This window comes from Danio rerio, chromosome 16 (genome assembly GCF_049306965.1).
Source record: "Danio rerio strain Tuebingen ecotype United States chromosome 16, GRCz12tu, whole genome shotgun sequence".
NCBI classification, from domain to species: Eukaryota; Metazoa; Chordata; class Actinopteri; order Cypriniformes; family Danionidae; genus Danio; species Danio rerio.
This window is the reverse complement of record NC_133191.1, coordinates 25,475,053-25,491,733: the sequence shown is the minus strand read 5'-3', so window position 1 is coordinate 25,491,733 and position 16,681 is coordinate 25,475,053. Positions and strand designations below refer to the sequence as shown.

Sequence of the window (16,681 nt, the reverse complement as noted above, 5' to 3'; positions counted from 1 at the left end):
GAGCAAAACCATTCCATTTGGCCAGTACAAAGGGCAGCGTGGCTACCATAAATAAACATCAATTTCATTCAGGAACACATGAAGACTTCACACACACACACACACACACACACACACACACACTTTCAGATATGCACAGTCTGAGGGAGACACACACCATCACCGATTTGCACACACCAGGACCCTATCTCTAAAGTAAACAGATATGACAGGAATGATTTTGAGGAAAGAAGAATGAAGGGAAGATGAAGCGCTTATCTGTTTGGGAGTTAGGTGTCGATGCACATGAACTAATTCAGTTCTCAGCAGGGTATGAAATGATAGATTTCTACCATGGTTCAATAAAGCTGCTTCAATTGTCTTCTTTAAAGGAACAAAATGTCAATTGAACTTCACATGAGAGTTTTAAATGGATGGTTCATGCAAAAAATTTAATTCACTGTTAATACATAACTCCAGGCCATTGGAGATGTAGGCTATTTTTCAAAAAAGAAACGTTTCTACATGATTCTTGAAATGCAAGTCAACAGCACACTAGTTCCTTACAAAAGAGGGAAAAAGCATATACAATACAAAATTAAAAAACATACTGATAATAGTCTAAATGGTAGTCTTTTAAAATAAAATAATTGTGGGTAGGCGAGAAAGGGTTCGCAGTAGGTAGTGCTGTCGCCTCACAGAAAAAAGGTCGCTGGGTTGCTGGTTCAAATCTCAGCTCAGTTGGCGTTTCTGTGTGGAGTTTGCATGTTCTCCCTGCCTTCGCGTGGGTTTCCTCCGGGTGCTCCGGTTTCCCCCACAGTCCAAAGACATGTGGTACAGGTGAATTGGGTAGACTAAATTGTCCGTAGTATATGAGTGTGTGTGTGAATGTGTGTGTGGATGTTTGCCAGAGATGGGTTGCGGCTGGAAGGGCATCCGCTGTGTAAAAACTTGCTGGATAAGTTGGCGATTCATTCCGCTGGGGCGACCCCGGATTAAAAAAGGGACTAAGCTGACAAGAAAATGAATTAATGAATGAATAATTGTGGTTAAAAACTCAAATGTGAGCTGACATCAGGGGTGTTGCTAGACATAAAGCTCTACTGGGACACAGCACCCCATTCAAAAAACATAAATAAATAATTAATTAATTAATTACTTAAAAAAAAAAAATATATATATATATATATTTTTTTTTTTTTAATTATCTATGATTTTCTTATTTTAAACTGTCTTGCCATTTTAATTTTTTTTAGTCTGCTTCAGTTAGGTTCTGATTATTTTTTATTTTAGTTAGTTTTAATTTGTTTTGCTTTTTTGCATTAAAATATTTCTAATATTTCTAATAGTAAGTATTCAATTAATTCTAATGATTATACAATTTTTATGTGACTAAATTAATAAACAAAATGCAAATAAATAAATACCAAAGTAAATATATACATTGCTTTTATCAGCGTTGGTTTGGTTGCACATAAAGAATTTTCTGGCATTACCACTCTTAATACACCTGCATATAAAATTTTAAAGCATTTACTGGGCCACTGTCAATTTTTACTCGGGCACATGCCCCAGTTAATGGGGTCTAGCGACGCCCCTGGCTGACATTGTAAGATTTTTTACATAAAGGCCTTGCAGCATTGAGGAAAAACATTTTGATTAAACAACAATGCATCCTCATTGTCAATTGTCATTCATTCATTCTTTTTTTTTCGGCTTAGTCCCTTCTTTAATCTGGGGTCGCCACAGTGGAATGAACCGCCAACTTATCCAGCATATATTTTACGCAGCGGATGCCCTTCCAGCTGCAACCCATAACAGGGAAACATCCATAGGCACTCATTCACACACATACAGTACACTATGAACAATTTTAGCATACCCAAGTCACCTATATACCATATATCTTTGGCCTTGTGGGGTAAACCGGAGCACCCGAAGGAGACCCACGCCAACATAGGGAGCACATGCAAACTCCACACAGAAACACCAACTGACACAGCCGAAGATCAAACCAGCGACCTTCTTGCTGTTAGGCGACAGCGCTACTCACTGCGTCACCTCATCTCAATTGTAAATCAATAAATAAAATTTAAAAAAGAGCAGCAGCTCAAATGCTATATTACAGTGCCCAGGCATGTCATTATGTCAATGGTTGCTCACATTGTGACAATTTGTTGCTGGGGATTAAATGTTTCTAAAAATGCTCAGACTGACTAACTTTTGCTTTTTAAATAATGTGTGATGGTCTTTGATTTAAAGTTTAGTGTTGTGATGGGCTATATACAGAGAGAGAGAGAGAGAGAGAAAAAAAAAACATTTCACAGGCAGAATTGGTGTTAATAAAATTTTTTGACATTTCTTTAATAGTTCATTATTTACCAAAAAATATAATTGAACAGACAAAAAGTAATGTTATCAGTTGTTATTAATAATCAAGATTACTCCCCAAATAATTTCTCTTTTCTCATTCTTTTTTCTTTGCCTACACAGATTTACAGACATTAGAAAACAATAATAAATAGACAATGATTTTCCTATAAACACAAATCAAGATGGAAGCATTGGCTAATTTTTTTTTATGTCAACATGGTTTAATATTATAGTCAAAAATACAATTTGAAAGCTTAGCCTATGTTCTATCTATCTTTTTTGGCAAGGTTTATATGGACAAAGTTAAGCTCGTCGGACTGTATGCCTAAGGATGTTTAGCAAAAAGGCCTCACATTTTAAATAGGCTACCACTGAAGTATTAACGTTACCATAATGTCTGTAATTTTATTTCTTGCAATTCAATTAATTACTTTTATTGCCTGTTGTAGAGTAAGTTGATTAACTAAGATTAACTAAGACAAAAACAAGTTTAAAATGCTATTATTTTATTTATATGTATGGATTGAGCACATACAGAATTTTAATAATAAGCATCATTAAATTTAGATGTAATGTAATGTATTAATATTTATTTATTTATTTATTTATTTATTATTATTATTATTATTAATATTATAATTATTATTATTATTATTATTATTATTATTATTATTATTATTATTATTGTTGTTATTATTTTAAACATTCTTGTTAGACATCCACAGTTTGTTTATTTTGCACGTGAAGGAAGTTGTATAGCAGAGTAAACCTCCAGTGTTCAAGTCTCGCGATAAGAACCGTGACTCGCCCCTGTTAACACGCTTAGGAAACCCTGCGCGTGCCTCTTCCTTTTGCTGTCCACAAGCAAGGTAAATCATACTCCGCGTCTTTCTAGACTATTCAGCGACTTTTAAACAGTATTTCATAGTATTTCGTGCATAAATTCATCTTAGTATATAGTGGCACTCATGTGAACTCCCGACTATTCATAAAATGACACGCAAAATGACAGTTTATTTGAAAAACGAGATCGCATGCTAAGAATCCCCGGTCTTCCAATGGCTGCGCCCATGGAGGTGCACTGAGGCCTGCTCCGCTTTACATCTTTTGCTTTGTTAAGATGTAACGATAGGCCCTGAGTTAATAAAAGTTACTAGTATTCGTTACGTGGTTTAAGAAAACAACCATATAAGTTGTTTTTTTGTTAGTCCTTAGCGTTACGATGTGTGCTCAATACATAAGGCAGACATAAGCGTGGTTGTTAGCTTTTAGCACACACGTTGTCTCAGAACATTCAACTAACGTTACACGTATCAACAACCACAAATGCGTATTATATTGTAAATAAAGTATTGCTGATAACAGCAAGGTTTGTTCTGCCCCTAACCACATTGTGCATGAACACTGATTAAAAAGTAACACATCGATGTTAGCTTTCTATACGTATTATGCGATTTGTTTTCTTTACTGTTAAATATTAATATAGGTTTTGATGTTAATTCGTTTTCAGATGCCAGGTGGTGTAACAGTGAAAGACGTCAACCAGCAGGAGTTTGTCCGGGCGCTGGCAGCCTTCCTCAAAAAGTCAGTACATTTTATATTTATGTTCAGTGATGATTGAACGTGCTGTAATTCAGTAGTTAACATTTGAACCGAGTTAAAACTTTTCATCAAATTTGTCCTAAAACCATTAAACAAGTCCTGGTCTTGGGACAATTTTGAAACGTTTTTTTGGTCCACTTCTAAAGTTGACTGCTGTGTAATCATGCTTGAGACTTTGTGATAAAAGCATGTGTGTGTTTTAGCTAATTATGAACCCTTGTCTTTTGAAAGGTCGGGGAAGCTGAAGGTGCCAGATTGGGTTGACATTGTCAAACTTGCTAAGCATAAGGAGTTGGCTCCCTGTGATGAGAACTGGTTCTACATCAGAGCTGGTGAGTTTTTCATGTTTTATCATAGCTTATGGACATGCATAGAATCAGTGTAACTTTCGTCCATTCCATATCCCATATATATAGATAGATAGATGTGTGTAATATGTGTATGTATGTGTGTATATATATATATATATATATATATATATATATATATATATATATATATATATATATATATATATATATATATATATGTGTGTGTGTGTGTGTGTGTGTGTATGTATGTATGTATGTATGTGTGTGTGTGTGTGTGTGTGTGTGTGTGTGTGTGTGTGTGTGTGTGTGTATGTGTATATATATATATATATATATATATATATATATATATATATATATATATATATATATATATAACACATACACACCACCTACATGTGTATAATGAATTTAAGTGTTATCCGTTTTTCTGTTCTAAAATAAAAACTGAGCCAAGATTTTTTTTTTTTGAAAAAGGCTGATAAATAGCCTCAATTTTCAATATTTTGGCTTGAAAATGGTTACAGAATAGACAAAAGATACCCTGATTGCATGGAAGGCTGGCTTTTGTGTGTTGCTCTTAGTGCACAAAGTTCATGCAACATTTGCACGTTAAAATACACATGCTGGCTGTGTATTCATTAATTTGAGCTGTTTTTAAGCCTCCTGCTAGGTATATTGCATTGATTCATTAGTAAATGTCATGTCATTATTTGTCAGAAGCAAGGAAGATGCATTGTGAATGGCTTTTGTTAACTTGTACAAGGTCTACTCTGTGGCATATCACATGTTCGTTTTTTTTATTTTTTTTAATAAAATATTAAATTACCTTATTGTAAATACTTACTTGGCGTTTACAGTAGTCAAGATTAAAAGTGTTTTAAATGAACTATATGATTGTAGTGATGCTTTTAAATGTTACTAGTACTCATATAGCAGAAAGTATTTCTCAAGTGTATATACTTAAATTTAAACAGTGATTTACATGGTTCAGAACTAGGGCTGGGCGATAAACTTGGTATCAATATTTATTGACTGAACACCATTGTCAATATCGATTTAAAAAAAAAAAATTTAAATGTAGCTTTATGAAGGCTGTGGTTTTATAAAAATGTATCTGTTAAACGTGGCCCTTGGAAGCAATCCTATTCCAATGGAGGCGTGTAACTTGCAGGATGCACCTATGGGAGTGACGTGCATTTTCAGCAGCACCTAGTTGAAAACGTCTAAACTTTTCCAAATGCTACAAGTGCATCGTGATTCATGTCAAGTAGAACTATCCAATCTGCTTCACACTTTGTATGGAATATACACATTTCAGTAATAACGACCAACTAATTACCCGAGACAAACGGTGCATTCAAACACTACAATTGTTTGTCCATTTATCATCCTCTGAAAAAATGGTTTATGGTCACCTAGTTACGAGAGACTCGGGGAGCGCGAGTGCAAAATCTATTGTAAATGGTCAAGGAATCCACACGCCCGAGATTGTCACTTAAGGTCAGAATAACAATGCATGCAAAATTAAGTGCTGAATAGCAGCAGCGAAAAGATTATAAATACAAAAGGATATCTCCGTAGTGGCTTTTTGGTTTCTTTTCTTGTGCATCCCAGCCAACCCATCTGAGTTTTTTTTTTTAAGCATAAGCAGTAATATAGTCATTCAACTTCACATTTTGTAATGTTGCGATATGTATTTGAATAATGGTTGGTCAGTCGCTCAGATTTGGTTATAATTTGTGTTGTTCACAGTTTGAGGTTTACTATATCATTATTATTAACTCCTTAAAGGTTGCCTTGATTGTTTATTATTTGCACTTTACATTTGCACACACTTTGTAACATTTTATTTATGTAGTTTATCTAAGTCTCTTTAACACTTTTATTTTTTAAAAAAAAGATCTTATATATTTGTTTAAATTTTTGTTTTTGACTATTAAATCCATTTGCTGTAGTAATGTTGGTAAATAAAAAAAAAAGTGGTTAATCCTAATATTTCTAAATGGATTTTTAAAAACATTCAATAATAATCTATATTGAATGATATGAAAAATTGTGAATTTATTTATTTTTTTTTTGCAATGTCACTCTGCCCTATTTAGAACAGTTGTGTAAAATGATAAATGCGAAGTACTGAAGTTTATGTAACAGCCCTAAGAAGAGGTCAGGTAAATTATAGAATGCAATTTTCTGTTTGGCAGAATTATTATTTTTATTTATTTATTTTTTTTTAACAATTTTTGCCTGTTTACATTTGACACTTTATAAAGTTTTAGAGTTTTTATAAAATTGTAGTTTTGTTAAATTAGTTTCTAGGTGCATGTTTTTGAAGGCAGCTGTTAGTTTAACTACAAAGTTACAAGAGTTGATTAATGTGTCATCAGTTTCTGGTTTATGGTGAGTTTTAGTAGTTAGGAACTGATATTACAAGTTAATTATTTTTTAATAGACTAGCATTGGTCCTTTTAAAGATTCGTTTTTTTTTTGGCATATTGGTTGTCCTCCACTACTCACTGAAGAAGTCTTTTCTCTCTCTCTCTCTCTCTCTCTCTCTCTCTTGCAGCCTCCACAGTGCGTCACCTGTACCTGCGTGGAGGTGTTGGCGTGGGCTCTATGACCAAGATCTATGGCGGGCGTAAGAGGAACGGTGTGTGCCCCTCTCACTTCAGCGTGGGCTCCAAAAATGTTGCCCGTAAAGTACTCCAAGCCCTTGAGGGCCTCAAGATGGTGGAGAAAGACCCCAATGGGTGAGTAGGCTGAATTTGTGTAATGTGTAGATGTAGTGGAAATTTCTTTTATCTACAAAATAAATTTAAACTCTGAGATCTGAAATTAAATAAGACCAGGCAGATTGTTTTATCATAGTTTAATTTTGTAGATTGAGCCATTCATACACAAGCATATTTGTGAGCGGAAAGAGCAGTGCATTGCTCTCAATAGCTTGCAAAATTATTAGTTGAGAGAACTGATTCACTCAACCGACTTTAGGAGTTTCACCACTCGCACCACAATCGTATCACAGAGAAATCGTATACTTGCATGAACTTTCACACTATTGATCATTCATTTTGTAATTAATACTCTATTGATCTATGAATATTGGGAAAAACAGATCCATTTGTAGTAAATTTCCATTACACAATCTTCTACACTACTGTGCTCTATTGATTCCTCAAGACTTTAGACCTTATGACTAATTTCTGATCTACTTCATCAGCGGGCGTAGACTGACCCCCCAGGGGACCAGAGACCTGGACAGAATTGCTGGGCAGGTGGGTGCCGTTGCATTACTGTATTTGAGAACTTGAGCTCTTACAACGTTGATTTTCTAAAGTCATATTTAAGAAGCTATTGATTTTGTTGGTTAGGGTTCTTAACTTAAACAGATACTGTATGAGCGATTGTGGGATCTCATAATTTACAAAATAGTGTTTCCTTTAGTTTTATAATTAAATTTTAATAAAATTCAAATGAGGCTGTATAATGCAGCTTTGAAGAGCAGATGCAGGTACTAAGTGTGAGGAATCGACTGACTTAAAAGGCCTTGCGGTTCAGTTTTGACTGCAGTAGCTTTGATTTAGTGTGTGGACACAGTACAGTCTTTAAAAAGGAAATGCATGCACATCATCTCCAAAGCCTTCGCTTGCATTTCACCCCCTCTGTTGGTCCTCTGCTTTCCCTGTGAGCTACCGCTGTGCGCCAATCCGATGCTGGAGGAAGTAAACAAGCCGATTGAATTTCATGCTCGCTGGGCTGCCGTATGGCGGCGTTTTATTCTGCCTGATCCTCCTTAATGAGCTGAATTCAGATGAGTTAACGTGATTTTCTTGTGTTGTGCTTGCCTTGGCTGTGTGTTCTGCACTCTTGACTCTTTCCAGAACACTGTTGATATGCTTGGCTTGGTGGCATCAGCAAAAACAATGTCAGGGTTGCTCCTAATCTCCTGGCTAAGATCACGTCCAGAACCTTAAAACCTTCTAAAACGTTTGCCCACTGTTAATTAAATTTTCTGCAATGGGATGCAGGGATAACTAGACTGATTTTGTGTCTTTTCTAATATTGAACTCTCTTTATTATCTGTTACAGGTTGCTGCTGCAAGCAAGAAAGTGTAAAATAAACTTTTGTTGGAAACCAGTTTCTGTGTCTTAGTCTTCTGTCTTTGATTTTTTTTCCCCCTCAGCATTAAAAATAAAATGCTGTAACCTTCCACTTTTTTTAAAATTGTGTAATCCATCCATCCCATGATTTTTCAATTCTGGGTCGCTTTGTGCATTCCTGGATGCTTCTGGCAATTAGCTTGCATCATCTTTCAAAACAGATGAAGTAAGGCTGGATTTGTATCATTTCTTGGCAATGATGCCGATTGATTTACTCATTAAGACAAGTGTCTTTATTTCCCTTCTGCTAGTTTTGGCAGAGGAATTTGGAGCAGTTAATGGATAAATGCATGGGAGTCAAACAGCTGTTTATTGAACTTGCTGCATAGTAACAGTGCCATCATGTGGGCATTCATGATATGACCAGTTTATGACCGCCGAAAGGCAGTAAGTGTGAATTTAGAAGTTTAAACCTAAAACGTTAAAGTTGACTGAGGATGCGTTTGCACCTTGCACATCAAGAAAATCGCAGTCTAAAGGCCAGATCACTTTTTTTTATTTTTACCACTGAAACGCAAACTGGCCTTAATTTTTGCCCAGCGCCAACAAAAATCTGATTTTATATATTTTTTTTTGCTGTGAAGTATTAATTTAAGTCACAAAGAAAATTCTGCAAATCAGGTGATAAAGAATATTGAGAATATTTGTCTAAATAAAAATTGCCAATAAACTTTTTAGTTTGTCATGAGAAAAGTAACTATCACACACGGAACTTTTATTTGTTGTAAAAAACATATATATATATATATATATATATATATATATATATATATATATATATATATATATATATATATATATAACCACGCTGGTTTGAGATTTAAAGTTCTTGTGGCGTCATCAGATTCGCTTCTGATGCTCGTTGCAGCTGAAGTCTCGCTACACGGAAAGAAAAGTGTGAAAACTTTTGACATTGTCAGATTCTATTCGGTTGGAAAGTCTGACCAAAACGGATTTCGGACATGTCATGTCAAAACAACGGTCAAAGATCAGATTTTAGCCTACGATTTATTGGTTCTTTGGAATTTGTCACATTTTTTCTCAGAGAACTTAACATACTTGAGCATGAAGGTACAGTGAAATATTGTGGCTGTTTTTTTCTTTGTGCAGTATCACTTTCAATGACTGATGAGTCACTCATTTACACCATGAAATTGTTTTCCCTTGCTTATCGGTTCTTTCATTCAAATACATTATTTCAAGTTTCTCATCCAGTAATAATTACTGTACTTTATACCCTATGTAAGTCGTTGATCACTAAGTTATAATGTCGATATAAAAAAGCTGCTTCAAACAAGGGCCAAAATAGTTACTTTCCATGATTTTATATACATACAGGTAAGATTTGTGTGCCTTGCGACATATAAATAAATGAACGTGGTGATATGGCAAGAAAAAGCACGACCCAAAACACAGAAAACACCATTAAAATGTGTCTTATGGGTAAAGGTATAACATTTGAATGGCGTTTGCTGTCGTTTCTGTGATTTGACTTATAGTTTGTTTGAATGTTTTTCCTGTATTCACCGTGGTGAAAGACGACTGCACGCAAAAGCCCTGGAGTTACAGGCGCTGTTGAACAGTGCCCGCTGGATGGGACTTTTTTATCCAGCCATCACTGTAAGCTGATGAAAACCGATTCAGCGCGGTTTTGATTATGACTCCAAGAATCTTCAAAACAGACAGGGAAACGTTATTTTTTTCTATTCGAAACTGCCCTACCATTGATTTCTTTTCATTGCATCCCTGCTGTTAAAAAAGTATTCCTGGTCTTCACTCTTTTACAATTAAACATTACAAGCGGTAGACTTTTGATCATAAACAAGTAGCCTACATAAGGTTTTTCGTGGAAGCATAAATGCCAATAAGAATCTTTATCCCTAATAAGCCTATCTTACTGACGTCACATTGTAAAAATAGCATACTGTTTTAACGCTAACAACGTGATGGGAAAACATTTGTCAAGTAAACTCCATTTTGAACTGGCTGTTAATGTGCACCAGAGGGCAGCAAAGTTTAAGATATATCACCAAAATTAAGTTGTAGCCTTAAAGTTAACTTATGCCTTTTGGGCCACATTTAGCTATTCTAAAAAATTTCCAGATTTCCACAAGTTACTGTAATTTCTTTTCACAGTAAATTACATTAGTATTGTTTTACCGTATTTAACTGTAAAAAGTTCACAGTAATATGTTGTATTCATAATTTTTTGGTTATATGTTAACATGTTTACAGCTAATTACAGTAAAAAGGGCTTTATCTTTTGAACGTTAGTTATAGAAATTCAAACTTTTTTTATTTCATTCCCACAAACCACAGATTTGAATTTTTAAGAACTATATTCTCGCATGAAAAACTGTTAAAACTGCATTTCATGACATATCAAAAGCAATATTTAAATTAAAATATTATGCAGGTTTTCTCATCCGCCAATACCATTTGCTGCAGCTTGGTGCAAAATGAATCCTGGGAGAAAAAATATTAATTCTCAAAACACTCCAAACTAACCTTTTTTTCTTATTATTAAAGTCAGATATATGTAATATTTTAAATGGCAAAGAAAAAAAATACTTACTATATTGTAATCACTTTTGCACTGCTTAAGTTCAGCACTCGTGTGACATCGATTCAGATATTTTATCAGACGTGTTCATAAGCTCATGCTCATCAACATGCAGTTAGTGTACAACTAGTTATGTTATGTTATGTTGAGTCTTATTCTACTCTTATATTCATCTTTTTTTTTGCAGCCACAGCGATTGTTGTTGAAAACCTGATGCTACCAAGCACCCCTTGCTTGATTATTCAAGGAAATGTTGATGCCTTCATCGTTTTGATTAGATTTTTAAATGTCCAGTTGATCACAGATTTGTTGTGAGCACTTTTATGTACAAACTCTTTTTTTTTTTTTTTTCTTTTTCCAGAAGTTCTTCCAGTACTCAGACAAAAAAAAAATTTAAGCTAGTCTTTGTTTTTATTAACAATTTCACTGGGCATGTGTGTTTGTTTGCTTGGTTTTCAATAGGCGGTCTATGAAATGACAACTTTATTTGTACAAACAAATTAAATTATTCACAAACATCTCTAATTTAGTCTTTCATTCCCCAGCAATACAACATCAAACAGTCTTATTCCTTGGAGCAGTGGTTCCCAACCTTTTTCTTTGGGGCCCCCCCCATGAACATATACAAACATTGGAGCCCCCCCCACCATATAAATACACACGCACGCACACATATATGTACTGTATATATATATATATATATATATATATATATATATATATATATATATATATATATATATATATATATATATACTGTATGTGTTTGTTTGTGTAATATTAATATATAATATGTATAGAAAATATAAATTAATCACTTTTAACTTGTCTTGGCCTTCAATAAAACTAATCTTTGTCTAATCTTTTTCTTCGCCTCTGAAGAACCACTGCATTTACGTTTCTCTGCCATTTTTGTTTTGATTTTGCCTTTACGACGCGTTGGACAAGCACATTGCGTGAGCAAAATTTAAATAATTATTTAAAGTTATTTATTTAAATTATTTTTACTATTATGTTGGAATTTTAAGCATGTTTTGATTTTGATTTTTTTTAGTACTTGAAAATACATATATAATAGTAGGGCTGCTTGATTTTGGGAAAATCATAATAACGATTATTTTGGTCATAATTTTAATCATGATTATTCAAAACGATTATCAGTTAAAGTCAAAATTATTAGCGCTCCTGAGAATTTTTTTTTTTAGAAATATTTCCCAAAATTATGTTTAACAGAGCAAGGAATTTTAACAGTATTTCCTATAATATTTTTCTTCTAGGCTTATTTGTTTTATTTTAGCTAGAATAATAACAGGTTTAAATATTTTGAAACCAATTTAACTTCAATATTATTAGCCCCCTTATGCAATATATATTTTTGATTGTCTGCAGAATACACTACTGTTATACAATGACTTGCCTTATTACCCTAATTAAGCCTTTGATCTGCACTTTAATCTTAATGTTTGTATTTTGAAAAATATCTAGTAAAACATTATTTACTGTCATCATAGCAGAGATAAAAGAAATAAGTAATTAGAAACGAGATATCAAAACTAATATGTTCAGAAATAAGTAAAAAAAAATCTTCTTTCCATTAAACAGAAATTGGGCTGGAAAATGGTTGCTAATATTCAGGAGGGCTAATAATTCTGACTTCAAGTGTTTACATACAGTTATTTCCACCTTGCAAAGGAAAGAGAAATAAATACAATAGAATAAAAATATTAAACAAACTGTGATTTAAGCATCTTCACTGTAAGAAAAACACTTTAGCTACAGCAGTCCTTCAGTCAAGACTAGTGAGGGATTTTGTCATTGTTTGATTAATGATAAAAACAGGCGGCAGCAGAAATATTTCTCGCTGTCTCTTTAATGCAGGGGTCTCAAACTCGCGGCCCGCGGGCCATTTGCGGCCCTCAGTGCAATATTTTGTGGCCCGCGCCGACCGAATCAGAATCACTGACAGAATCAGCGGAGCGGGGAGAGAGAGCGCTCCCTGCTCCGCTGATTCTATCCGTACACAGCGGTCACTGGCATTCCCCGCCCGCTGTGTTGTCGCGCGCGTTCTCATCAGCTGTGTTGTCGCGCGCGTACTCAAGAGCGGTGTTATCGCGCGCCTACTGAAGGGCGGGACCGAGGGTGTGTTGCGTCCCGGGGGCACTTTTGATCATTTTGGAAGGGCACTTTCTATGCAAGACTAAAAAGGGCATGTGCTCTGCACAGGTTGAGCCCTATGTGTGCACGTGCCTGCCCTGCATCTTATATATATCATAGGTAGATACAGACTGGTACAGACTGATGTGACTGGAGTGGGGTAGGGGTGTTTTATTTATACATATATACACCTTTTTTAGGTGAGGGAATGGAAGTTTTGAGTGAGTTCCCCCACTTTTTTCCCAGGACTTCAATAAGTCAAAGTACAGGTCTAGATTTAATGATGATCATCTTCAAGCCATACTGAGGGTCTCAACTGCTTCCGCTCTAAAGCCAAATGTGGTTCAGATTTGTGAGAAGAGGCGCTGTCAAGTCTCTGGCAGCAAGAAATAGGCAAAAGATGCCATGTTCAGAAGAACTGTTCATAATCTTCACTCAATGTTCTATTATTATAATGTTCAGGACACTTCATGTTCAGAAGAAATAATTAAAACTGTTAATAATGACATTTGAGGACTTTTTTTTTTTTGTGAAATCCCTTATGCGGCCCAGCCTCACCCAGACTTTGCCTCCTGCGGCCCCCAGGTAAATTGAGTTTGAGACCCCTGCTTTAATGGTTTCTCTTTCACGTCTTTTGATCCTCAACTCGTTTGTTTATTACACAAATGAGGGTTAATATAAATAATCAATAAACACCGCGTTTTGACACCTATTTGACCATTAAAGCGTTCACGTTAAGATGACTTTAGATGTCTGCGCTCCGCTGCTCGTCTCAGTGTGCGAATGAGACCGAATGCTGACCGGCCGAATGCTTCTGATTGCGGGTGCTTGCTGCACACACAAATAAGCACGCGGTCTTTCGCGCTTTTAGAAGCAACAAACGTGAACAACTGGAAAGGGGGCGGTTTATGATGCAATAAACTTTATCTCAATTAATGCTTTTTTAATAATCGTTTGAAATCGAAACCGGATTTTCGATTAATTGTACAGCCCTATAAAATAGTGGAGCATTTTTATGCCTTTTTCTACCTCAACACTTATCCTCTCCCGCGCCCCCCTTGTGAACTCTGGCGCCCCCCTTAGGGGGGCGCGGACCCCAGGTTGGGAACCACTGCCTTGGAGGGTCAAGCAGTCATGGGACCTTACCTGGATTTCACAACTGGCTTCGGATCTGGTCTGAAATTGAAGTATGCAGAAAATGCCTTTTGCACTTTGGAATTTAAGGTAATGCCTGTCTACATTTAATATTGTACCTGAGGGCATGTTTTAGTGGATTAAACATGTAATGAGTAGAGGAATTACCAGCCTACGTCACACAGGTTCCCAGTTGCAAAAAAAAAAAAAAGACTTTCAAAAGCAAATATGTCGTAGAATGCCAAAATAGAAAACTTAACTTTTACCGTACACCACAATGCTTTTTATGCCAACCGCATGTCTTAGCAACATATTTGAGTAGAGGCGTGGCGCGCACGATGTACCTGAAGAGCGATGGGGGTGAGTTGCGCGTAACGTACCTGAAGAACTAGGAGAGATGCGGTTGAGATGGGTGTGCAACGTATTTAAGGACCGGGCGGGAGACGCGCAATTTCCAGGAGATTATCATTCATTTGCGGGCATCCAAGAGTCTCTATGCATTTGCGGGACACTCCCGCAACTTTCAGGAAACTTGGGATGTCTGGTTGATGATTACCCAGGCCTTGTATAGCTCTGTCATGGTTTTAAGCACTACAAAGTTTTGAATCTGGTAATCATGGAACATTGTTTCTTGCACATGACCACACAGAACAAAATTGTAAGCACCCAAAGACTTGTAAGCCTTTAACTTCTCTCTTGTAAAATGACTTGGAGTTTCAGTGAGATTGTATATTTTGAGCTGGATGCTTTGCCATTTTATCTTATCCGATATCCATTGGGAAGGTGCTATTGCAAATGGACCTTTCAGACGAATGCCGTTCACTTTAATGGTAATTTTTGCTGAATAACTGTGCTTATCACTGGATGACAAGCTGTAATAATACACTGAAAGCATTATGTAAATAATATATATAATATGTAATCAATATAACTTATTTCCAATACTACAACAAACTCTGTACTGCATTGATTGTCATTCTCTAACTGTAAATACTATATCACTCCCGTTTTTTTCTGCAACCTTGCTGCACGTGCATCCTAAATGTTTACAAACCGGTAATTTTTCTATAGGAGCACAAGTCATGACTCCCCTTGTCCCGTTGTGATGAAAGGGTGTGTTGCAGACTCAGTTTGTGTCTCTCTGCTGGAGACCAGAGAGGAAGCTGTCTTTAAAAAGATGGAGCTCTTATGCTGGATTGATACCAAATGTGAAGTTACATTTTCAGGTGGGTGGATTAAATACAAGTCATTGCAAATGCATAAATTGTGGGGAATTTTTAGCAGCAGCACAAATTAAGTGAAACGCAAAACGAGGAAAAATCTTTGTAATATTTGCAAAAACTTAATTGAAGTGAAAACAGCAAATTCACAAGTTTTGTATTCACTTCAAGTTTTTTGCATATATTCTTCCAAATATTCAACTCATGAAAAATTTGCTTGATGCAAGAAACATCCTGCTAGTATTCAAGAGCAAGTGCCGTGGTGCATGTGTTCACTTTGCAATAAGTGTAAACCCAGCATTAGATTACTCTGCAAATGGAAGATGTAAATCATATCAACTGTTTTGAAATGCTCTGCCTGGGTTTATTAAAACCACTATTTGTTGTTGGACAGTTCTTCATTGTGTATTTGTGATGGAAATGTCTTTCAGACGTTTTTGTTCAAATGGTTGCAGTTTGACTGAGCTAGAGTTTTGTCATCATGTTCAAACTGAGCTAACAGTAATTTTGCTCTGTAGTGCCGCAGTAGTGTCCCACTGAAGCTGGTGATTTGGAACAGACAACGCCATTTGTTGAATGAAACCAGCAGTTTATCTGCCCTTTTGCTTCTATGCTTGATGTTTGATACAGTGTTTTCAAGGTTAGGAAAGTGCTTGGATTTTGGACAAAGTGATTGAACCTGCTTGAATTTGAAATTGTAGGGCTCGAAATTGCAACCGTTTTGGTTGCATATGTGACAATTTATTTATAAAAGCTCAAAATAAATTTGGGAGCATTTGTGTGAGTGGATAAAATTGTGGCTGTGTTAGCAGTTTCCAATGCAAAATGTGCACAGCATGTGCGTATTCAGGAGACATTCACGCAGAATGCCTATTTGCACAAAAAATCGCTAACGCAATGCTCATTAATAGTTTAAAGCAGTTGACATGTCAACTTGCTGCAGTAATCAAAGCCTGCAATGCCTGCCCCGCTTTAAAGTTCTGGCCCACTGCTCTTGGACGCGAATGGATTGGTCAATATCAGCTGTCAATAACTTAGTCAATGCTTTCCTTCAAATGACAGGGAGCTACAGCTGTGAAAATGTTAAGGTCTGGGTACGAGAGAATAAAAACAACACTGACAGATTTTGTTTTAGAAACCACCTAAAGTTACAAATAATGGCACATTTTTTTTTTTTTTTTTTT

At 35.7% G+C, this 16,681-nt stretch overlaps 1 protein-coding gene across 1 annotated transcript; it reads left to right on the top strand.

Moving 5' to 3' along the window:
* Nucleotides 1-3,211: 3,211 nt before the first annotated feature.
* On the top strand, nucleotides 3,212-8,403 carry rps19 (ribosomal protein S19). Its single transcript, NM_200750.1, is given in 6 exon segments — nucleotides 3,212-3,221; nucleotides 3,863-3,936; nucleotides 4,186-4,286; nucleotides 6,832-7,015; nucleotides 7,486-7,540; nucleotides 8,355-8,403. Coding segments are annotated over 5 exon segments (441 nt in total). The 5' UTR covers nucleotides 3,212-3,221; the 3' UTR covers nucleotides 8,382-8,403.
* The last annotated feature ends 8,278 nt before the right edge of the window (nucleotides 8,404-16,681 follow it).